General features: G+C 40.5%; 1 protein-coding gene across 1 annotated transcript; it reads left to right on the top strand.

The window, feature by feature from the left end:
- Positions 1 to 24,973: 24,973 nt before the first annotated feature.
- LOC117469662 (tripartite motif-containing protein 16-like) lies at positions 24,974 to 26,676 on the top strand. The gene has a single exon (XM_034114123.1). The coding sequence runs from the start codon at positions 25,071 to 25,073 to the stop codon at positions 26,568 to 26,570; it is 1,500 nt and encodes a 499-aa protein (XP_033970014.1). The 5' UTR covers positions 24,974 to 25,070; the 3' UTR covers positions 26,571 to 26,676.
- Positions 26,677 to 26,956: the final 280 nt, after the last annotated feature.

Raw genomic sequence — 26,956 nt, forward strand, 5'->3', positions numbered from 1 at the left:
CACAATGCAGGGCTTTCACTTTATTTGCAGCAAAATGTCACGTTTTTACACTCTGAGAATCTGTTTTACGATAAGAGCAAGGTACAACGTGGTCTTTGTCAACTTGTTAAATTGTTAAATAATCATGGAATCAACCACATTTAGCTTCTGATGAACGGGATAATTGGTCACATTTATGATATGATTATAATAACGTACATTTTCACAAAAAAACTACAGTTTTTTAGGATTTAACCAATTGTTTCTGTGTAATTTGACCACACAAAATGACGATTTGTTTTTAAATCACATGTTTTAAGTCACTTGCATGCCTCCACAGTGAACCACAGGCGAGCTGACAAAGCATCATGGGAAGTGTAGTTGCTTTACAAGTTGACAAAGACACGTTTATTCTCTTAAAGGTGGGGTAGGTAAGTTTGAGAAACCGGCTCGAGATACACTTGTTGTTATATTCCATGGAATGCTCTTAACATCCTGATAGCAATGAATATCTGAAGTGCTTTGACAACAAATCCATAAATAAAATATCATCTGTGGAAGCAGTAGTACTGTAAAAAGCACGTCCAATCATCTGAGCCGGCCCGGCTAAAGTAACTGGATGGCCTACCTGCCTGTCAGCCTTCCATCTGTGCACAAACTTATCTGGTGCCCTCATTGGTCATGTGCGCGTTCGTGTGTGTTGGAGGAGGGGCTCTGGAAGGAAGTGGCAGATTTTTTCCGGTTGTGTATTTTCAAATTCTAGCGATCTCGAGCCGGTTTCTCCAAACTTACCTACCCCACCTTTAATTGAAAAAGCAAAACATCACAGACTGAACCTACTTAACAAATGGAGTTTAATTTATGAATTTAAAAGTCACACTTCCTGTTGGAGGAACCTGATATTTCTTGTTTTCACAAAGTATTTTCTGCAGAATCACCCCAAATGGAAAAATATTTACCTCTAACATGTTTGTATAAACCTGACTATATTTAATATTGTTTTTATTGTCAACAAATCTCACGGCTCTCAGCTCCAAGCCCATTGACATCAACATTTAAAAACACTTATATATAGTTCCGTTGTTTAAAAAAAGGCTTAAAAATGTCCTAAAAAGGATGGAAATTGTGCTTTTGGGACTATTTTACGTGGCGTATCAATCCTTTTTTAAATGGGGTTTGTTGACAAGAATACAAATATGAAATCATGCATCCTTCAGGACTTATATTACATTTTTCAGGGAGGGATTTTTCAGGGAGGGATTTTTAATTCAGCGGCGTCAGAAACCAGCTTTTTATTCTACCGGTAGTTTGTTTTGGGTGTTTTTGGAAACACAAGAAAAAGTAGGTATTTATGTAAAAAAAAGTATTCTATGCATCTGATGTGTATATAATGATAATAATATTAATAATAATAATAATGTGTGGATTTTTGTTTTTCACTGTTCATCTGTTTGTTTCTTTTTCATGGACAGATTTACCTCATCATCTCCTTATGTAGCACTTCTTAGTCAAATCTATTTTTTCATCGTTTTAGGATCGAATGCACTAACTGTACGCCTCGTCTCCTTTCCTCGGAACGAAAGGGACGGAAAACGACAGAAGCTTTGTACTTCCTGTGTGGACATTTGGAAAAATATAAATAAAATGAGATTGAAATCAAACGTTATGTCTGTGTGGGTTTGAAGTCTGAAATTGTGAAGATAATATCGTTATTCTTTTATGCGAGAAATGTATATGCCTATGATCTGATGGATTCTTTGTTAAGTGAAAATTAAGACAGATTATTGATGTGAGGGAGTTTCTTTTTAATAATTGTTTTTATAAATAATATCACAGCTTTTAATTGAATTTTAATTTTGAAACGTTTAATACAAAGTTAAGTACAACCAAAAAATTCAGAGTTTATTATCCTTTTACTTATTTAATAGATTTTATTAAAGGGGACCTATCATGCAAAATGCACTTTCTGATGTCTTCTCTACATAAAGATGTGTCCCCGGTGTGTCCCCGGTGTGTCCCCGGTGTGTCCCCGGTGTGTGTGTCCCCGGTGTGTCCCCGGTGTGTCCCCGGTGTGTCCCCGGTGTGTGTGTCCCCGGTGTGTCCCCGGTGTGTCCCCGGTGTGTCCCCGGTGTGTCCCCGGTGTGTCCCCGGTGTGTGTGTGTCCGGTGTGTGTGTCCCCGGTGTGTGTCCGGTGTGTCCCCGGTGTGTCCCCGGTGTGTCCCCGGTGTGTGTGTCCCCGGTGTGTCCCCGGTGTGTCCCCGGTGTGTCCCCGGTGTGTCCCTGGTGTGTCCCCGGTGTGTGTGTCCCCGGTGTGTCCCCGGTGTGTCCCCGGTGTGTCCCCGGCGTGTCAGGGAACTCACGCAGCGTCTGAAAATAAAGCCCTCTCTCTTTTCCTCCGTACCCAAATCTCTAAAAACGGGGAACAACGGAGCTGATCCAGATTTGTGTCCGATATGACGTAATATCTGAAATGTGGACCCACGGCCCTATCAGAAACGTTGCTATCAGAAACAATGCCCGACTGTTTTGGACGTAATATGGTCGGTGTTTACATTAGCATCGCTAACACTCAGAGCTAACCTGTACTGGAGAGCATGTGTGTGAAGAAGCAGGAAATAAAAAGGAACTCACCTTGTGGTATAACCGGCAAGAGAGAAAGCCTTTGAGCTCCATACTGTTTCAGAGAGAATCCTTGATCATCCATGATATGGCGTTTCATCACGGCAGTATTTAGTTTAGACGGTAGCTGCAGGGTCCCGCATGAGCTCAGACCCCTCCTTTTTTATTTTTTATACATTTTTAAATGTTTTAAAGCTTTATAAATCAGCACTTTAGAAACAGGAAGTGAAACAGAGGGATATGAGGCATGGCTAGAATGGGTGATCTGTTTGGTATTTGGAGCAAAACACTTCATAGACATGTTTTTTATATATTTGTATATATCTGAGACCTATGCTGTTGCCTAAAAATACCATGATAGGTGACCTTTAAGTAATTATATTTGTTTAGATGTATTCATTCATTGTGTTTATTTACAATCATAATAGTTAGTAGCCATAACATTGACATTATTTCAATTGTTTGTAATTACAAGTTTTTAACTGGAAGAAACAACGAAAAACTGTTATCAGATTTTATTAATATATTTCTAAAACCAGGTGTAAATTAGTGAAATATCTCTATTAAAGTGAAACATAACTGAACCATAAACCCCCCACTTCTACCTGCTTCATGTTGGTGTTGTTGCCGTGGAAACGTGTTCATATTCACAATGAGGAGTAGCAGATGGCGTGTAGGTGCACGACTGACAGCAACAAATGATCACTCCCATTAATCTGCAGCGAGTCCAAGTGAAGCTACCGTTATTCATTTCAGTTATCAAAGATACTGAAGGAGGTTTGGAGGAGGCTAATGTATTCAGATTTATATTCATATACACTGAATAAACTGAGACGTTGACTTTAATTAAATGTATTATGTCAACAGATTTCACATAACTGCATTAGGTTAGTTGAAAGCAATAATATTAAGATGAAATAAGAAATATTGGGTCCAACTTAATGAAGCTCAGCGCAAGTTCAACCAGGAAGACCGTCTCATACTCATCCATTTACTATTTCTATGTTACTACTCTCTCTCCTCTCAATAAGTGATCGGGGGCGTCACTCCCCAGCTTAACCAATCAATTCGCTCTATTCTCACAAGCCTATCACTTGTGACTCGACGCAACCCTCCTCCACCCCTTTTCACCTCCTGTCCCTCTGAATCCAGGGTCAAGCTAAGCCCCTCCCCTTCAGACCGACCCCAACTATCCATTCACCACCACCAGTGTCTAGACCCCGGGGGGTTTCATCTGATCGGGAGGCGTGTGGCGCAGTGGATAGAGCCTTGGTGTTTGGATCAGGGGGTCACAGGTTCAAACCCCACTGCAGTCGTTGTGTCCCTGAGACACTTCACCCCAAAGTGCTCCTGTGGGGATTGCCCTCAGTATTGAGTATGTAAGTCGCTTTGGATAAAAGCGTCTAACAAGTAACATGTCATGTAAAGGATCGGTTCTCCCCTCCCGAATGATACTCCTGCACAACGGGGCCTAATCGCCAAAACTCCATTACATTCATTTGTGTATTCCTGGCAATACATATGTATTCTTCCATCAACACCGTGTCTCCTGATTGCAATATTATTGCTTTCAACTAACCTAATACAGTTATGTGAAATCTGTTGACATAATACATTTAATTAAAGTAAGTCAGTTTTTTCAGTGTTTTGTACCAAAAAAAAGTATTTGTTTTCAACATGACGAACATGACGAACAGGACGAACATGACGCTGATGACGAACACGACGAACACGACGAACACGACGAACATGACGCTGATGACGAACATGACGAACATGACGAACATGACGCTGATGACGAACACGACGAACACGACGAACACGACGAACACGACGAACATGACGCTGATGACGAACATGACGAACATGACGAACATGACGCTGATGACGAACATGACGAACATGACGCTGATGACGAACATGACGAACATGACGAACATGACGCTGATGACGAACATGACGAACATGACGAACATGACGCTGATGACGAACATGACGAACATGACGCTGATGACGAACATGACGAACATGACGAACATGACGCTGATGACGAACATGAAGAACATGACGCTGATGATGAACATGACGAACATGACGAACATGACGAACATGACGCTGATGACGAACATGACGAACATGACGCTGATGACGAACATGACGAACATGACGCTGATGATGAACATGACGAACATGACGAACATGACGAACATGACGAACATGACGAACATGACGAACATGACGAACATGACGAACATGACGAACATGACGAACATGACGCTGATGACGAACATGACGAACATGACGAACATGACGCTGATGACGAACATGACGAACATGACGCTGATGACGAACATGACGAACATGACGAACATGACGCTGATGACGAACATGACGAACATGACGCTGATGATGAACATGACGAACATGACGAACATGACGAACATGACGCTGATGACGAACATGACGAACATGACGCTGATGACGAACATGACGAACATGACGCTGATGATGAACATGACGAACATGACGAACATGACGAACATGACGAACATGACGAACATGACGAACATGACGAACATGACGAACATGACGCTGATGACGAACATGACGAACATGACGAACATGACGAACATGACGAACATGACGAACATGACGAACATGACGCTGATGACGAACATGACGAACATGACGAACATGACGCTGATGACGAACATGACGAACATGACGAACATGACGCTGATGACGAACATGACGAACATGACGAACATGACGAACATGACGAACATGACGAACATGACGAACATGACGCTAATGACGAACATGACGAACATGACGCTGATGACGAACATGACGAACATGACGAACATGACGAACATGACGAACATGACGAACATGACGCTGATGACGAACATGACGCTGATGACGAACATGACGAACATGACGAACATGACGAACATGACGAACATGACGAACATGACGAACATGACGAACATGACGCTGATGACGAACATGACGAACATGACGCTGATGACGAACATGACGCTGATGACGAACATGACGAACATGACGAACATGACGAACATGACGAACATGACGAACATGACGCTGATGACGAACATGACGAACATGACGCTGATGACGAACATGACGAACATGACGAACATGACGAACATGACGCTGATGACGAACATGAAGAACATGACGCTGATGATGAACATGACGAACATGACGAACATGACGAACATGACGCTGATGACGAACATGACGAACATGACGCTGATGACGAACATGACGAACATGACGCTGATGATGAACATGACGAACATGACGAACATGACGAACATGACGAACATGACGAACATGACGAACATGACGAACATGACGAACATGACGAACATGACGAACATGACGCTGATGACGAACATGACGAACATGACGAACATGACGCTGATGACGAACATGACGAACATGACGCTGATGACGAACATGACGAACATGACGAACATGACGCTGATGACGAACATGACGAACATGACGCTGATGATGAACATGACGAACATGACGAACATGACGAACATGACGCTGATGACGAACATGACGAACATGACGCTGATGACGAACATGACGAACATGACGCTGATGATGAACATGACGAACATGACGAACATGACGAACATGACGAACATGACGAACATGACGAACATGACGAACATGACGAACATGACGCTGATGACGAACATGACGAACATGACGAACATGACGAACATGACGAACATGACGAATGACGAACATGACGCTGATGACGAACATGACGAACATGACGAACATGACGCTGATGACGAACATGAAACATGACGAACAGTGACTGCTGATGCGAACATGACGAACATGACGAACATGCCGAACATGACGAACATGACGAACATGACGCACATGACGATAATGACGAACATGACGAACATGACGCTGATGACGAACATGACGAAAATGACGAACATGACGAACATGACGAACATGACGAACATGACGCTGATGACGAACATGACGCTGATGACGAACATGACGAACATGACGAACATGACGAACATGACGAACATGACGAACATGACGAACATGACGCATGACGAACTGGACGAACATGCACGAACATGACGCTGATGACGAACATGACGCTGATGACGAACATGACGAACATGACGACATGACGAACATGACGAACATGACGAACATGACGATGATGACGAACATGACGAACATGACGAACATGACGCTGATGACGAACATGACGAACATGACGAACATGACGCTGATGACGAACATGACGAACATGACGAACATGACGAACATGAATCTGATGACGAACATGACGAACATGACGAACATGACGAACATGACGAACATGACGCTGATGACGAACATGACGAACATGACGAACATGACGAACATGACGAACATGACGAACATGACGAACATGACGAACATGACGCTGATGACGAACATGACGCTGATGACGAACATGACGCTGATGACGAACATGACGCTGATGACGAACATGACGAACATGACGAACATGACGCTGATGACGAACATGACGCTGATGACGAACATGACGAACATGACGCTGATGACGATGACCTAAGAAGAAAAAAAATGTACGCTAGAGGGGGGGGGACCAGAAACCTTTTTTTAAGCTTCTTCCTGCCCTGTTGAACGTGACAGAGACTATTTGAGCTATATAAATCAAATGTATTATTATTTGAGAATGTATTTATTTTAATATTTTTCTACCTTTTCTTTGTTTGTTTTGTTTTGCATCTCTTTGTTATAATTATTATTATATATATATATACAAAACAAAAAAGGTTTCTGACATGTTCAATAAATTGACTAATAATAATAATAAATGTGTTGCAATCATGATCCTGTTTACCAGTGATATTAATAAGTCCAGTGGCCGCTTGGTGCCAACGCGATACGACACAGAACATTTCCATTAGGAGACACACGCTGTAGCTCTAAAAACGATTTCATTAATAACAACACATGTCATGTAAAGGATCGGTTCTCCCCTCCCGAATGATACTCCTGCACAACGGGGCCTAATCGCCAAAACTCTATTACATTCATTTGTGTATTCCTGGCAATACATATGTATTCTTCCATCAACACCGTGTCTCCTGATTGCAATATTATTGCTTTCAACTAACCTAATACAGTTATGTGAAATCTGTTGACATAATACATTTAATTAAAGTAAACGTTTCAGTTTTTTCAGTGTTTTGTACCAAAAAAAAGTATTTGTTTTCAACATGACGAACATGACGAACATGACGAACATGACGCTGATGACGAACACGACGAACACGACGAACACGACGAACATGACGCTGATGACGAACATGACGAACATGACGAACATGACGAACATGACGCTGATGACGAACACGACGAACACGACGAACACGACGAACACGACGAACACGACGAACACGACGAACACGACGAACATGACGCTGATGACGAACATGACGAACATGACGAACATGACGCTGATGACGAACATGACGAACATGACGCTGATGACGAACATGACGAACATGACGAACATGACGCTGATGACGAACATGACGAACATGACGCTGATGACGAACATGACGAACATGACGAACATGACGCTGATGACGAACATGACGAACATGACGCTGATGATGAACATGACGAACATGACGAACATGACGAACATGACGCTGATGACGAACATGACGAACATGACGCTGATGACGAACATGACGAACATGACGCTGATGACGAACATGACGAACATGACGAACATGACGAACATGACGAACATGACGAACATGACGAACATGACGAACATGACGAACATGACGCTGATGACGAACATGACGAACATGACGAACATGACGAACATGACGAACATGACGAACATGACGCTGATGACGAACATGACGAACATGACGAACATGACGCTGATGACGAACATGACGAACATGACGAACATGACGCTGATGACGAACATGACGAACATGACGAACATGACGAACATGACGAACATGACGAACATGACGCTAATGACGAACATGACGAACATGACGCTGATGACGAACATGACGAACATGACGAACATGACGAACATGACGAACATGACGAACATGACGAACATGACGAACATGACGAACATGACCGCTGATGACGAACATGACGAACATGACGAACATGACGAACATGACGAACATGACGAACATGACGAACATGACGCTGATGACGAACATGACGAACATGACGCTGATGACGAACATGACGCTGATGACGAACATGACGAACATGACGAACATGACGAACATGACGAACATGACGCTGATGACGAACATGACGAACATGATGAACATGACGAACATGACGAACATGACGCTGATGACGAACATGACGAAACATGACGAACATGACGCTGATGACGAACATGACGAACATGACGAACATGACGAACATGACGCTGATGACGAACATGACGAACATGACGAACATGACGAACATGACGAACATGACGCTGATGACGAACATGACGAACATGACGAACATGACGCTGATGACGAACATGACGAACATGACGAACATGACGCTGATGACGAACATGACGAACATGACGAACATGACGAACATGACGCTGATGACGAACATGACGAACATGACGAACATGACGAACATGACGAACATGACGAACATGACGAACATGACGAACATGACGCTGATGACGAACATGACGCTGATGACGAACATGACGCTGATGACGAACATGACGCTGATGACGAACATGACGAACATGACGAACATGACGCTGATGACGAACATGACGAACATGACGAACATGACGAACATGACGCTGATGACGAACATGACGAACATGACGAACATGACGCTGATGACGAACATGACGCTGATGACGAACATGACGCTGATGACGAACATGACGCTGATGACGAACATGACGAACATGACGAACATGACGCTGATGACGAACATGACGCTGATGACGAACATGACGAACATGACGCTGATGACGAACATGACGAACATGACGAACATGACGAACATGACGAACATGACGAACATGACGCTGATGACGAACATGACGAACATGACGCTGATGACGAACATGACGCTGATGACGAACATGACGAACATGACGAACATGACGAACATGACGCTGATGACGAACATGACGCTGATGACGAACATGACGAACATGACGCTGATGACGATGACCTAAGAAGAAAAAAAATGTACGCTAGAGGGGGGGGGGACCAGAAACCTTTTTTTAAGCTTCTTCCTGCCCTGTTGAACGTGACAGAGACTATTTGAGCTATATAAATCAAATGTATTATTATTTGAGAATGTATTTATTTTAATATTTTTGTACCTTTTCTTTGTTTGTTTTGTTTTGCATCTCTTTGTTATAATTATTATTATATATATATATACAAAACAAAAAAGGTTTCTGACATGTTCAATAAATTGACTAATAATAATAATAAATGTGTTGCAATCATGATCCTGTTTACCAGTGATATTAATAAGTCCAGTGGCCGCTTGGTGCCAACGCGATACGACACAGAACATTTCCATTAGGAGACACACGCTGTAGCTCTAAAAACGATTTCATTAATAACAACACGAATGTGCAAAAACACATGCAAATGAAGAAACATCTTCACGAACTTGACAACACATGTACAGCGTTTACTAAAAGCTTTGCATGAACAAAACGCTGCAAATACAAAACGCTGCAAGAATCTCAAAACACGACGGATGTCATTTTAAATATACTGACAAAACAGACTAACTCTGCCAACAATGACAGGTGTCTCAGAGATATCATAAGTATAATAAGTAAGTTCATCAAGTGAAAGAAGGACATTTGTTACCTAAGTGACCTCTTAACGTAATTTTTCAGAAACAAGTCCTGTTTCTCGCTCGAGGCCAGGAAAAGGCTCTGTGACCTTTTGACCTGTGCTGGACTATGGTGATCTGGTCTATATGAATGCACCTGCCCATTACCTGATCAAGTTAGATGCCGCCTATCACAGTGCTCTAAGATTTGTTACTAACTGTAAAGTATTAACTCATCACTGTACCCTGTATGCCAGAGCAGGTTTGCCTTCACTCACTGTACGGAGACTCAGTCACTGGTACATGTTCATCTACAAAGCCATGTTGGGTAAACTACCGACTTACATCTGCTCTCTGATCTCACAGAGTTGAAAGTAGCTATTGCCTGAGATCTCATGCTGTTTTGTTAAATGTGCCAAGTGGACTGTCTTAGGGACGAAAGGGTTTATGTGCGCAGCTCCTCTAACTTGGAACAGTCTGCTAAAGGAATGGAAACTGAACCATTTGGTTCCACTGCATGTTTTTAAAGCTCGGATAGATGCTATGCAATCAGATACTGTTGGTACCTGTACATGTCGATAGGTCTGTACAGGTAGCTCTGTAAACACGATGTCCTTTTGTGTTATCTGTTGGTTTTTTGTGTAGCCTACTTGGAGCAGGTTTCCCTTGAAAAAGAGATCAATGATCTCAATGGGACCTACCTGGTTAAATAACGGTTTGAAATTAAATGAAAATGTCTTTATTTTCTATGTAAAATTAGTATGTTACAAAAAAGACATGAAATAGTTCTGTCTAAAAAAGGTCAAAATGCATATTTACAAATATTGTTTTTTTGCGAGGCAGCTCTATCTGTGTTCACATTAAACTAAAGTAGATTGTGTTGAGCAATCCTAGCATTAATAATAATTCATAATAATAGTTTTGTATAATTTCATAATGTTAAAGTTACTTATTGTTTTCTTTGTTTGTGTAACCCTTGTTGAGTTTACAACCCTCCAATCAGTCGAGTGCTTTAATATAATAATTAAAGTATTTATCCTAAATTAAAAGCAGCCACTCGGTATCAAACCTCTCATCAAACTAATTGCTGCAAATAAAAGCAATTAACATCAGAGCCACTCTTCACAGCTCAGATTCAGGCTGAAGTGTTTGTTATGAGTTGTTACATACAATACAATGTTTTTTTAAAGACAGGGTTATTTCAGACTACAAAAGTCAAGCCTGGTTTAGAAAAAATGACATTACCATACAATAAAACTGAAATGTCAATACATGTCAAGGGAAAACATTATTTCACCTAGTTTGAGTTTGAATTGTTTACGTTTTATTAAAGTCTACTCTTTCAATTATACATGTAATTTAATTTACAAAACATGAATCCCTATTTTAAACTAAATCATTATGTTGTCTTAAACCTTATCAAGTAGCTTTGTTTCTATCACAAAATGAACCACTGGTTTAAAACTAGACTGACTGTAATGCTCAATTCTGATTGGTCAATTTGGGACATTCCATAGGGTTGTTAATCTTTGCTAACAGACTGTTGCTAAGGAGAACAGACTGTTGCTAAGGAGAACAGACTGTTGCTAAGGAGAACAGACTGATTTACCGTCAGCCGTGGACAACAAACATTGGTTTCCACAATCAGAAAACACAACCTGGATCAGCAGGACTTATCTATACTAACTTCTGGTGAACCAAGTTAAATTAAATTAATTAAGGTAAGATTGCACGAATGCCACACATTAACACAGATACCAGAATCCACATGGATCGCTTTAACGGATTAAGTACATCATCAGAACTCAAAACAGCAGTTAATTGGACCTGGTGCTCCAGACGTTAGTAGAGGTAAGACCAGGTGGATCCGAGGCTGGCAGTAAAATAGCTCAATAGCTTCTAAAAGGTCAGAATGGGTCTGATTAATAACCAGAAAATGAATATACTCAACAACGCCATTCAAATAATTAAGGTTACTCTCAGAAATGTAACTGGACACAATCAAGCTTTGTGGCAGCATACTTTTCAACGGTAATGTCTCTGTGTTTATTTACATGTGGTGGTGGATTTGCATGCCTGTGTGTGTGTGGTGTGTGTGTGTGTGTGTGTGTGTGTGTGGTGTGTGTGTGTGTGTGTGTGTGTGTGTGTGTGTGTGTGTGTGTGTGTGTGTGTGTGGAGTGTGTGTGTGTGTGTGTGAGTGTGTGTGTGTTGTGTGTGTGTGTGTGTGTGTGTGTGTGTGTGTGTGAGTGTGTGTTGTGTTGTGTGTGAGTGTGTGTTGTGAGTGTGTGTGTGTGTGTGCGTGTGTGTGAGTGTGTGTGTGTGTGTGTTTAATGGTCCATATGCGTGACAATAACTCATCAAAGAATCTCTGATGGAGGCAAAGTTAGCGTGTTAAAGTAAAAGCAGAAAGAGATGAGGAGCTGCCGGTGTCGAGGGGATTTCCACTCCGATGTGCCTCCACACTCTTTATCTTAAAACACACAGACACACACACACACACACACACACACACACACACACACACACACACACACACACACACACACACACATTAACAACAAGGGTTAATATATACTTATTTCTGAATTATAATAATGGCGATATGCAGTTTGAGAAGTTGTCGTGTGCAAAGGAAGTGAGGAAGCGTTTAGCTTTGATATAAACATTAAGAGATGAAGTCACTAAAATGCATTTAGCTTTGATATAAACATTAAGAGATGAAGTCACTAACATGTGTGTAACGTGGATTAGAAACTACATGTCATTCCTACTTATTGGACTGAGACCTCCATCACAGCAATCACTTCCTACATGTCGCAGCAGCTGCCAGAAAATAACGATATGTCTCTAAAAGCTTCGGTGATTCACGTCGATTATGAGACACCGTTCATGTGACTGCTCCACCCTCGCTAAATGCCGGGTTATAACTCCTGCGTTTATGATTGATGAGTTCCTCCCTAATGTGCTGTTCACGTGAAGGCAAAGACAAACGCTCCACAAACAAAGGCTTGTATTGCACGATGCAAATTAGCATCGCTATCCAGAGCTCGTTAATTTGCATTGCGCCCTTAAACAAAGCTAGCATATACTTTTGACTTAATTTAGGCATATGCATTTCCAGCTACGAAATACTCGGCAAAAGATCATATAAAATGTGCATGCTTAGTAATCACTTAGCATCTCGTAATTTCACTCGTAAAATGTTTAATTTCCATGCAGAACTTGTTATCCCTTACACATTTCACATTACATTAAGCTATCACTTTTAACCAAAGTGAGCAACACGAATCCTCCAAGTAGATTAGCTTGAAGCCAAATAATTGTGCGTTGGATTTGATTGGCCAAGGTGCTGTCGATGAAAAACATTTTTGATGCAGTCTAAAAAATGCTATAACAAATATGTGCAGAATGTGCATAGTAACACCTTTTTCCTAGCATCTCATACTTTCAATTATGTTTTTATTTCCATGCAGAACTTGTTATCAATCATACATTACTTAAAGCTAACACTTTTATCCAAAGCAAGCAGCAAGAATCCTGCAAGTACATTAGCTTCAATTAGGCCTTTAAAGTACGTCACTTTTTGGTTTGATATAATTGACCAAGGTGCAGTCAACCAAAACACATTTGTAATCAGGTCTGATGCAGTCTTGTGTGTGTGCAAATACCAATTATTAAATTACAAATAAGCATCTTTAAAATAAAAGTTGTATTTCGTCTGCCTTGCATGACTTCTCAAAAAGAAGAAAAACTCCCCTTCCAGTGGGCGTTTGATTTACGATGGTGACGGGATAATGACGGGTTTCGAGGCTGCGTTTACAGACTGGAAGATCTGGTTCAGCTCCGGGGTATAAAGGGGCCGTGTGGGAGGAAGAGCTGATCCTGAATCAGCGCCCGCGGGCGACCTCGCCGCCTGCACGGCCCGCTGTGATTGGCCGAGAGGAGCCCCGCGAAGCCGGCAGTAAAAGCGTAAAAGAAATGGCTCTCTATGGATCACATAAAAAGAGCTCTAATTAAGAGTAATGACGGCTGAGGAGTTAAAGAGGAGAGTCTGCACGACGATGATTGATATAATTGCACTTAATCGTGGAGAAAAGAACATTTTAGTTAATGCAGCGACTCAGACTCTCACTGTTCGGGAAATTAGGGCTGCAACGGCGCGTCGGTTAATTTACTGTTCGGGGAGAATAATAAATAAACCAATTAATGTTTCACAAAGATATTTTTTTACAGGAAAGCTCATTCCTGACAAGAAAAACGAAACAATAAAAACAGTAACAGTTAAATAAATTGTCAATAGTACAAGTAAAACAAGTAAGGACCTAAAAAGTAAAACATTTTTGAGAAATTAAGCAACAATATTTAGAGAATAATGTATTCATTTATAGCCATAAATATACAGCTATTTTGTGGATATAAAATAGAGGCAAAGTCATTCAAAAGTCAAGAAAATGTATATTTAATAGAGACAATAAAATACTACTATGCTATATACTTTCATAATTGTTACTACAAAAAACAGGAACAGTAAAATAAAAAAGTTGTGTTTTCAGGTTCATGATTTTAACATAAAACACAAAGTCAAAATCATAGAGGGAGGCGTGTGGCGCAGTGGGTTGTGCGTTGGTGTTCGGATGAGGGGGTCACAGGTTCAAACCCCACTGCAGTCAGCATGTCGTTGTGTCCCTGAGACACTTCACCCCAAAGTGCTCCTGTGGGGATTGTCCACAGTACTGAGTATGTAAGTCGCTTTGGATAAAAGCGTCTAACAAGTGACATGTAATAGAGATAAAAATAACTCCATGCTATTCACCTATAATAAATGTAGCTGGGTTAATATAAAATGCAGGCTGCACAAGTAAAGAATACAAGAAGAATAATGTATTCCTTTTTCTTGTAATTTTTATATTTATCTGTATTCAAATTTTTTGTGAAATGAGTTTATAAGAAATGTATTTTGGTTAAGTGTTTCTAATAAAATAAGAAAAAGGGTAACTCGTTGATTAGAAATGGTCATTCTTTGTTGAATAAAGTTAAAAAGGTTACCCCAAAATGTATTGGATTGGAGTACAAAGAGTAATGTACAGCTATTACACTTTTAAATACTAAAGAAGTGATTCAATTGTGATATTGTATCATGAATTTTTAATTGTACCGCACAGACTCAGGAACATGTGACCCAACCTGTCATACAGGTGAGCAGCAGTCAAATGGTAGACAATATGAAAACAGTAATTACACAAAAGTGTTGTTAATACAAACAGCCGCCCATCACACGCCTTAGCAACAGTTTCTAGTTGGTAACGCGAAAATATCAAAAGTCATCTTTCACCAACCAGCATCTGCTCACAAAACTGCTGATTCGCTCACTTTTACATGTTGTTGTCTGTAGGAAAATAAACGAGTAAATAAACATGGATCCAGACATTGTGTCTGAACTGTTGACTGTATATAAAGGTCTGATCCTGTTGCCTGTAGTTCATCTGATAAACTGCAGACTAATGCAACTAATAACACTGAATACACCCTGATACTGGTGATAAACGTCTCCTTCACAGCTCATTTAAAAAATGTAAAAGCGTTTACATTTATGTACTGAGATTAATTAATTTTGGAGTTGGATTATCTCACTCAGGTTAAGTCAAGACACTGAGAATAATCAATATTTACCAATAACAACTAACACGCAAAAAACACAAGTTGTAGACAAAATGCAGATTCAAATGATTCTTAGATGTTTGATGTCAAACTACCAAATAAAAGCGTCCATCTATCCATATAGCTGGTCCCCCATGCTTCCAGTCTTTATGCTAAGCTAGGCTAACTGAAGTGAAAACAAACCACTATGAGAATAATCAACATCAACCAATAACAGCTTACACACAAACAAATATTTATCACGTAAATTGTAAACAACAAATGCAGATTCAACTAATTCTCAAATAAATATTGGTTGATGTCGAACTACCGAATAAAAGCGTCCATCCATCAAAGCTCGCTGTTCCCCCATGCTTCTAGCGTTTATGCTAAGCTAGGCTAACTGAAGTGAAGTTAAACCTCTGTGAAAACAATCAATAAATGCGCAAAAAATACTTATCACGCAAGTTGTAGACAAAATGTTGATTCAAACAATTTTTATATAAATATTGGTTGATGTCAAACGACTGAATAAAAGCATCCATCTATCCAAGCTAGCTGGTCCCCTATGCTACCAGTCTTTATGCTAAGCTAGGCTAACTACCTCTTGCTCTCACCAGTGGCTTTGCGACCACAATTCAAGACACAGGCAGGGCCGTCCCTGGCCAACATGAGGCCCCACGCAAAGTTATATGATGAGGCCCTCTGTTTTGTGAGCATCGACGGGGGGGGACTAGTGGAGCCTCGCAGCGGCGAAACCGTGCCGCGCCACACTAATTGCGCCGCATAAGCGCATAGGTGCGCTGCATTTTCGGCTCAGTTGAGGCACCCTCCGCGAGGTGAGGCCCCACGCAGTCTGCATGATCGGCCTGTAGGGAGGGACGGCCCTGGACACAGGTACTGGCTTACTGTGTTGTGAAGGGGATTCGGTCATTTCTACATCCAGGACCATACACAGGAAGTACAAAACCACAACCATGTGTTTATTATTGTGTGATGAACAACACCCGCTAACCTTAACAACGTAAACCAAGCCATTAACTAACATTACAAGTTTTTCTTTAATGATTTAAAATGTGTCTGTGTTTTGATTTCACAAAGTACCAGTATAATTGGTCGTTCTTTTTCGTTACGCTCAGCACAAACATCAAACTTGAAATCTTAAATCTTCTGCACTTGTTGGTTTTATTTATGAACTGTGAATGGAAATCCTGATACCTCAAAACTGTAATGATTTCAGGTGCTAAGAATGTTTTACAGCCAACATTTTTCGTTTTAAATAAAGTTATGAGGTTTCTACCCTCATCTTGTTAAATGTCCCATCAGCCCTCTGTCCCGGTGTTGGTGCGATAACCCGAGGCTTCGACTGACTGACAGCTGATGGAGCGCCGCTTTGTCGTCTTTGTTTACATCATTGACAGTTTTGTGTGTTTGATGGAGGATTAGAGCTCATTAAAGAGAGCAAGAGTGCTCGCCAGGAGCTGTTCAGATACCACACATACGTTTAACTGCTCTCTATATCCATGCCTCTACAGGATTAATGTAGATAGTGCCATGTTCATGGTGAGTATTTCTCATTTTGATGTTTATAAAAGGTATTCATGTTTTTACTGCGTATGGGAAGAAGAAACCAAAAGTCTACTGACTTCCTAACCTCATTTATGTAACAAACATACTAGTTTGAACCCAAACCATCCTGTTTCCCTAAACACGATCAGGTAATGATGTATAAATTCAAAACGTTGACTTGTTTAAAGTTGAGTATAGCGATATAGAGAGCTCTGTAGCTTCCTTGTCTACTTACAAACGTAACTTATAGAGAACATATTATGCTCATTTCCAGGATCATACTAGTATTTTATGCTCACGTTTGAAATCTACGTTCAAACTTCCATATGTGACAATAAGCGCCGACTACTTACGTAAGCGACTTCATTTACTTACTTACCCAATGACTTTGTTTAAATGTACAAATGAACCAAATGTTTAGAAACTATCTGCACTTTAGTGACGGTTTATTGACTGCTTCACTTACGTAACTTTATATACTTACAAACATACTTATTTCAACCCAAACCATGATGTATCCCTAAACCTAACCTAAAAAATACTTTTGTCACCGAAATCTAACATATTAATTGTGTCTGTGTTTCCGTAAGTAAGTTTGTTTTATTATTCGGAACATCAATTATGTGAATGATCTTTTTAAGATATACCTATTGCACATCTCTCTTTTGTTGCTTTCCCTGAGTTGAACATAAACACATGTGTCTGTTCATTGTGGTGTTTCTTTGGGAGTTTTAAGGACTGTAGTATTCTGGACACACTTTTAAAAAATCCCTGAGACAAATGTGTAATTTGTGATATTGGGCTATAAAAATACAATTTGATTGATTGATCGAAAAAGATGAATCATACTGGATTCTGTATCCCTCAACTCTGAGCCTGAAGTGTAAAATAAAACAAAGTGATAGCTGATTGCAGCTCCGTAGGAAACGAGGAGGCAACATGAACTAACTGGTGAAACCCTGCAGCGATGGAGGGTGACGTCGTAGCTGCAGATCGGACCTCTGTCATTAATTCACCTCTGATACAAGTCAGCACAGGCGAGCCCACACAGGTACGCAGCTGCAGGCGGAGGATGGCTCTTTATTAGAGAGACAAGGGTTGGTTTCCCAGAAAAGGAAAGTATTTGACTTTTACATAAACAAACATACTTCAAGCATCTCTGAAAATGAACAAGCATTTTTTAAATGCGCCGCAGGAAGTCTAGTTGTAGTGGAGTCTTCTCTTCTCTATTTTCTACTCCTTTTCCTTCATCCTTACTTTCCAGAATTTACCAAGATTGTTGGTGGCTTTGTGTTTGTTTTTGGTCGTTTTGCCTCTCTTTGGTTGTTACGCATTTCTTCAGTTAGAATCTCTATTTAGTGGTTTTGTGTCTTTTCTTTGGGTTGCTCTTTCCACTGTTTTGGGTTTGTTTTTTATCTTCATAGTTAATTTGTGTCTCTGATTGTTTTCAAAGTCTTGCATTCAATCGTCTCTTTGCAGTCATTTTGTGTGCTTTGTGACTTTCTAACAAGATACGTTAGCATTAATAATATGTTATATATAACTTCATGTCATATTTGCACTCCCAGTTTCTCAATTACAAAAAGTAATGAAAGGTTTCATCATTAATAGAAACGGAAGCGACCAATCTCATCAACGTTTACATCGCATGCCAATTATAACCCATCATTTGAAAAAGATGAATTTTCTTTAAATTAGCTCCTTTTTTTTGCTCGTTAGCGCACCTGTGCTCTGCTGCGACTAATTAAAAGCTAAATCCTGCACATTTCTGCATTCGCCGACGGTGGCTCTGTTAACAAATATTGAGCAAGGTAGAACTGTGCTAATTAATGTTATAAAGAGAGGGGGGTGACAGTGGCTCATTAACATAAACCTGTGCAGGTCGCTGTTGTGTTTCTGCAGGTCCTCCAGACTTTTAACACCAAATTAGGTTTTTCCGCTACTTCTTCTTCGTTGGTATGTTTCAACAGGAGGGAGTATCAAAAACTTGTTAGATTAAATATGTAATTTCAACCGCAGAAGCAAAGTGTTAGATTACGGTTGGGTTATTTCAAGGTGAATATGAGGTTTTTAGCCATAAATGAACGTGTAAATAATGTTGGATCCCATTGATGCCAGCTGGGTGCTAATAACACTTACAGACAAATGAAAATGGAATACTGCAACAATTAGCAGGTTTGATGGAGACAGTCACACAAGTTTATTGCACGGCTTATATTTAACTCTAATAAATGACTAAAACAGTGTCGGAGGAATTGCAATTAGGCACCAATAGGAGGTGTCGGGGGAAAGAAACACTGCAGGGAAACAAAGTGAGGCCACAGATGAAAAGAACAAGAACTGAGGAGACATGATGCATCGGGAGTCTGCAGCACAAAGAAGATCAGAGTTCAAAATCTGAGCTCCTCTCACTCCTCAAAATGAGCTTTCATCGTTAAACAAGAAGAGGGAAAGCTTTTTAAATAACTCTTGAAACTCCTCTGTCCGTCTTAAGGCCCAGACAGACCGGGCCGATAGATGTCTGGCCGTCGATGTGCGTCGCGTCGCCCTACTCAGATTGGTGTGTCCCGCACCGTCGTGTCTTTTCGGGCGTGCCGACACCTTTTTGGCCGAAAACCTACCGATTCAACAACTAAATCCCTCTGATTGGCTGTTCAGCGAGCGAATCAGTGCATGAGAAGCGAAGCGGAAGTGAGGGACCCAAACAAATGATTAAGAAGCCACACACAGACGGCTATTGTTTTTCATTTTCATCTCAGCCGGACGCAAGAGTTTATTTTTCTAGCGTTAGCTTTTTGCTGTTAGCAGCTAGGTAGCATTTACTTCACAATCTACATAAACCTCTCTGTCAGTTATGTGCTTTCTTTGTGCGTCGATGCACTGAAAGAGTCCCTAATGTTTAACTTTATGACCGGGTATAGCTTCATTTCACCATACAGGTGTCATTACGTCTTCATTTTTCTTCATTAGGATGCCTCCATCAATCAAGTGTTTTTATTGTCGTAATGTCAGCGTTAGTATGAGTTTGTAATCCACCAGTTGTCACATGTGAGATCATAAAATACATTGTGCCAATCACAACAGCCGTTCTGTGTCATTAAACTGTAAGGTGAGTGATGACGGAGCACTGGCAGCGCGAAGGAGAGATTTATTACCGTGTAAACCTACGGAGATTTATTGATTTATGGCAGCAGATTTATTGATCACTGTATTTAGCATTCCTGTTAAATGTAATAGAAAATAAAGCTACTGCGGATTAGGAAATAAGATGTCAAAGATGATTAGGTGATAAGATTTCTTATTGTACGACTGACCTATTATTTAACTACAGATGTTCTGCTGTGCTCATTCGACTTCAAGCCTTTGGAAGAAAACATGTCAAATATGAACAGAACATTAAAAACTGTGTAAGGTAACGAGAAGCAGACGCAGGAAAGGTTGTGATTATTTTACGTGCTGCAGGTTTTACATGAAGGTACATATACTTTTTTTTTAACGCATACAAAATTGTCAATGTTTAATTTAAATAGATAAAAAAAGGAACATATTTTAAGAAATTGCAAATGATTGTCTGTCAAAACATCTTTATTTATATTTAGACATATTTAATTTTAAAACACATTTTATGGACAAATTCTCACCTTTACTGAAGTATGGTATTTCCATTTACCAAATTCGCCTTAAATTAGGTAAAGATTTACTTTACAATGATTTTAGTGTTAAACTACACAGTATGTAATCAATAAGAAGTTATCCTCATTCAGGAAGATACTAATTAAAAACTAAGATAACATAATGAATAAAAAGGGCAATTCTTTAGATGATATTATCATTAAAAGTGCATATTTGACATTTCTCGAAAATAATTATATCCTTGAACCAGACAAAAGTAGTGAGGTTAAAACTTTAAAATGAAATGAAAAACAGATATTTAATGTAGCTTTGAACCTTAAACTTATTGGTATTCTTTATTAGGATCCCCATTAGCACTATAGCATGAGCATTGGCTATTCTTCCTGGAACTTGCAGCATTAAAAGTGATTCTGTGTTTTCCACCCTCAGGTTTCCCAGTAAAGACATTAGCTCATTTGTTTAAAAAGGTAGCAGCAGGTTAAGATGAGGCCTCGTTAGCCGGCTCTTTTAAAAAACAATGAAAGCTGCTTGTTTAGCTGCAGCCATGCATGATTAAAGCCGGGGTGGAGGACGCCACATCCTGCAAATTAGCGCCTGATTTCCATCTCGGGGTTTGGACAGAGAAGACCCCGCGGCTCATCGCCAGCAGCCAACATAGCCGCCTCCAATTCAAAACCCTGCAGGCGGTGTTTTTACAGGCGAAGATTACCCAAATGTTCACTGCACGGTCTGTTTGTCCTCTGTGCAAAAGATCCACTGAGTTGAGTAAACACTACAATGTTTCTCAAGCTATACGGATTCAAGAAGTGCTATTTATAAGATGCATCACTTTGCTCAGATACTTTTTTTTACTGCTACTTATGATGATCTTAGAGAATATGGAAATACAGAGAAAGAGAATAAAATGAATTCAATCAGGAGACACGGTTTTGATGAAAGAATACATATTTATTGTAGAGATACACGAATGAATGTAATGGTGATTTTGGCGATAAGGTACCCGTTGTGCAGGAGTATCATTCGGGAGGGGAGAACCGATCCAATGAAACCCCCCGGGGTCTAGACCCTGGTGGTGGTGAATGGATAGTTGGGGTCGGTCTGAAGGGGAGGGGCTTAGCTTGACCCTGGTGGTGGTGAATGGATAGTTGGGGTCGGTCTGAAGGGGAGGGGCTTAGCTTGACCCTGGATCCAGAGGGACAGGAGGTGAAAAGGGGTGGAGGAGGGTTGCGTCGAGTCACCTGAAATGACAGCTGTCAGAAGGGAGAGCAGATTTAAAAGGTTTAGCGGAGTGCTATGATAGGCTTGTGAGTTGTGAGAATAGAGCGAAGTGATTGGTTAAGCTGGAGAGTGACGCCCCCGATCACTTATTGAGAGGAGAGAGAGTCGTAACATGGAAATAGCAAATGAATGAGAAAAGACGGCCTTCCTGGTTGAACTTGCGCTGAGCTTCATTTCTGTAATATCAATATAGTGAGGAATACAAAATAAATAAGTCAAAATGTGGAATATGAAGAGAAATAACAAATTGATATAAAAGTAAACAATATAATGTGGAAATCTAAAGAGAAATACAAATAATAAATAAGTTAAAAGTAAAAATTGTGGAAATGTAAAAAAAAAAAGGTAAATGAGGAAATATGAGAACGAATTAAAACAATTGCCAATTTAACTTTTTGTTTGTTAAAAACATTAAATAATTCAATATCAGAATCCAGTTATCAGAGTTGTTCTCCCTTTCCTTTTCCATTATTTATTTACATAAAAATGGAACTTTTTCTGCTCAGCTAGATCTGGTTAGATCTTATTTGGGGTGTTTTCTTCGATATTTTAACATTACAGTAATTTAAGACGTAGGCCTATGGTTCTTCCAGAAACAAGCTGAGTCAGCGTTAGCATTTAGCTTGTAGCCACTCTGAGCCACAAACTGCTATATTTAGCATTTTTTGTCTGTTTTATTCATCATGTCCGTTCGAAGAGAAGACCCTCTGTGGATAATTATGATTCCATAACAAACCTCCTGAACGATGATGTATCATAAGTTATTAAGAGAAAGAAGCATAGCAAACATTAGCATTAGCTCGTAGCTACTCTAACCTTTGTACACTAAAACTGCTTTATTTTTTATCAGTTTAACTCAGCACTTCCATCACTTTTGTGTTGTAGAGGAGGGAACCTGTGTGGGTAATTTCGCTCGTAAATATAATGAGTGTCTGGATCTTAAGTTAAGAAAGAAATAAGCTGAGCTAACGTTAGCCTTTAGCTTGTAGCAGCTTTCCATTGAGCTAACTGCAGCGAAGAAACACTGTCTTTAACCTAAAACTGCTTTATTTAGTAGGGTTTTTTTTCGTGTAAAAAGTCGGGTACATTTGTTTTGGGAAGTAGGAGACCTCTGTGGATAATTTGGCACAGGGTTAAAACTTCCTGAACAACTGCATCTTAAAAAGTAGGGGAAACAAGCTAAGAACATTTTAGGGAAAAACATCGATTTTTATTGGAACACTGGTTTATTCAGTGTTTTACCAGATTTAATCAGAGGAGAGGAGGAGACATCTTATATATACATATGTTTTATATGCATGATAATAATAGGAGAAGATGAATGCAATGATTTCTATGGTGGCAAAGACAACAAGGAAAAGATGGATTCCTAAACAAAACGCAGAGAGTCATTTTAACTTGGATATGAGCACCCTCACCGCTAATGGAGGCATTAACAGCGTTTACCATGCCGGCTGATTTACCCTTCATGTAAATGTGAAGAGCTGATTGGAACAGGCAGGGTAATAATGGCATACGTGTTTTACATGAAGTGCAATGAGGCAGTAAACTGCTTTGGGTTTGTCTCTCTGCTGCAGAGACAAAACATTTCTAATGATCACTCTGTGTTCGCTTCCTTCTCTGCCAGAACAAATGCTCCCACACAGATTATCACATATTAAAATGTGCAACAAGCTCTTTTTATTCTTCTTCTTCTGTCATTTTGTCAGGGACATAATGAGCAAATTCTTCTTCTGACTCTCAAGCTGCTCTCCTGCTGTGTGCTACTTCAATACAAATCCCAGTTTAATATAACCCGGGTTCTATTATCTTGAAACATGCCAATTTACTGCAATACAGTGCACACTTTCCATGCCTAATAAGGATTATAAGCATGCTATCTTGTACTTTGACATAAAAATAAGGGGGAATAGATAGTTGTTACAAATGCCTCGAAGTAAATCATTGAATATATGAGAGAATTATTAAACTGCGGTTAAAGTATTTTATGGCAGTTTAGTGTGACAACCGTCTGATGTCAGTCATCAGATTTTCCCCAAGAACAGCAGTTTAGTTTAATAACTTCCTGTTGCAAGTCAGCTGATTTTAATCATAAAACAACATTGAACACACATTGAAGAAGACATGGATAAAACCTGTGGACGTGTTTTACAAATGAAACTGAATTGTTTTCAGACAAGCAGCAGGTTCAAACTTAGAGAAAACTAAGTTTGGAAACATGTAAAAACACTAAATGACTGTCAGCTGAATGTCGAATCTGCATGTTGTAAAAGGGAAGTTAGCACATCCTGCCCCTAACATCATGTGACTCTAAGCTGACTCCTCATTCACTGCAGGAAGTGAACAAGAGCAGACGTAGCAGGGATTTGTTGTCCTTCGGAGCTTAAAGACTATCTGTTCAGAGATAGAAAAAGTAGTTGACAGTCGCTAACTCACTGAGAGAGGAAATGGCGCAACAAGAAATAATCAGCTGTTCGATCTGTCTGGATCTACTGAAAGAACCGGTGACTATTCCCTGTGGACACAACTACTGCATGAACTGTATTCAACGCCACTGGGATGAGAATCTAACCTACAGCTGCCCTGTGTGTAGACAGACCTTTGCACCAAGGCCTGTCCTGGTGAAAAACACTATGCTAGCAGACTTAGTGGAGGAGCTGAAGGAGACTGGTTCTGCTGATCACTGCTATGCTGGAGCTGAAGATGTGGGATGTGATTTCTGCACTGGGAGAAAACTGAAAGCTTTGAAGTCCTGTCTGCAGTGTGTGGCCTCTTACTGTGAGAAACACCTCCAGCCTCATTATGAATCTCCTGCCTTTAAGAAACACAAGCTGGTGGAGCCCTCCAAGAAGCTCCAGGAGAACATCTGCTCTCGTCACCACGAGGTGATGAAGATGTTCTGCCGTACTGATCAGAAGTGTATCTGTTATCTCTGCACTCAGGGTGAACATAAAGGTCACGACACGGTGTCAGCTGCAGCAGAAAGGACAGAGAGGCAGAGACAGATGAAGGGGAGTCAACAAAACATCCAGCAGGGAATCCAGGACAGAGAGAAGGAGGTGAAACTGCTTCGGCAGGAAGCAAAGGCCATCAATGGCTCTGCTGATAAAGCAGTGGATGAGAGTAAGAAGATGTTCACTGAGCTGAAGCAGCAGGTCAGATCCCAGCAGAAGAGTGAAGTGAGTCGAGTCAAAGAGCTTCAGGAGAAGCTGGAGCAGGAGATCTCTGAGCTGAAGAGGAGAGACGCTGAGCTGAAGAAGCTCTCTCACACAGAGGATAACAACCAGTTTCTGCTCAACTACCCCTCTCTGTTACCTCTCAGTGTTTCCAAACACTCATCCAGCATCAACATCCATCCTCTGCGCTACTTTGAGGACGTGACAGATGCTGTGTCAGAAATCAGAGATAGACAACAGGACGTCCTGAGGAAGACGTTGAACGACACCTCACTGATGGTGAGTGAAGTGGAAGTTGTACTGCCACCACCAGAGCCAAAGACCAGGGCTGAATTCCTAACATTTTCCTGTGAACTCGAATTTGATCAAATCACAAACATACAGGAATACACAGACGAATTCACTTTTTATAGACAGGCCCTGAGTACAGAGAGTCTGACTGGTCCTTGTTACTGGGAAGCGGAGTGGGACGGGAGGGGAATTTGTATAGGAGTTACATACAAGAACAGCAGCAGAGCAGGGGGTTGGGAGGAATGTTTGTTTGGATTCAATGATAGTTCATGGGGGTTATATTGTTTAAATGACAGTTATACCTTTTGGTACAACAACATCAAAACTCCCGTCGCAGTTCCTCAGTCCAACAAAGTAGGACTGTATCTGGATCACAGCGCAGGCGTTCTGTCCTTCTACAGCGTCACTGAAACCATGACTCTCCTCCACAGAGTCCAGACCGCATTCACTCAGCCTCTCTATGCTGGAGCTATGTTTTAATTACAGTTCTATTGGAGACACTGCTGATTTCTGCAAACTCAAATAATCATTTAAAAGGGCCATATGTTGTTCATTTTCAGGTTCATATTAGTATTTGTTTCCTTTACTGGGACATGTCTCCATGCTTTAATGTTCAAAAAGCTCTTTATTTTTCTCAGACTGCCTGTGCTGCAGCACCACCTCTGTCTGAAACCCAGTGGCGGCACCAGAGTATTTTTGTTGGGTAATCTATGGTAGGTCTAACCCATACAGTGGTGGGGTTCAAGTCAGTATTTGCAATGTAATTACATACACACTAGATCGCCCCCTTGACAGTGAAACGCCACGCGTGAGGTTTAGATTATTTCCCTGTCTCAATCAGAATGGAACTGTATGAAATAAAACGG

Source organism: Trematomus bernacchii, unplaced genomic scaffold (genome assembly GCF_902827165.1).
Source record: "Trematomus bernacchii unplaced genomic scaffold, fTreBer1.1, whole genome shotgun sequence".
Classification (NCBI taxonomy): Eukaryota; Metazoa; Chordata; class Actinopteri; order Perciformes; family Nototheniidae; genus Trematomus; species Trematomus bernacchii.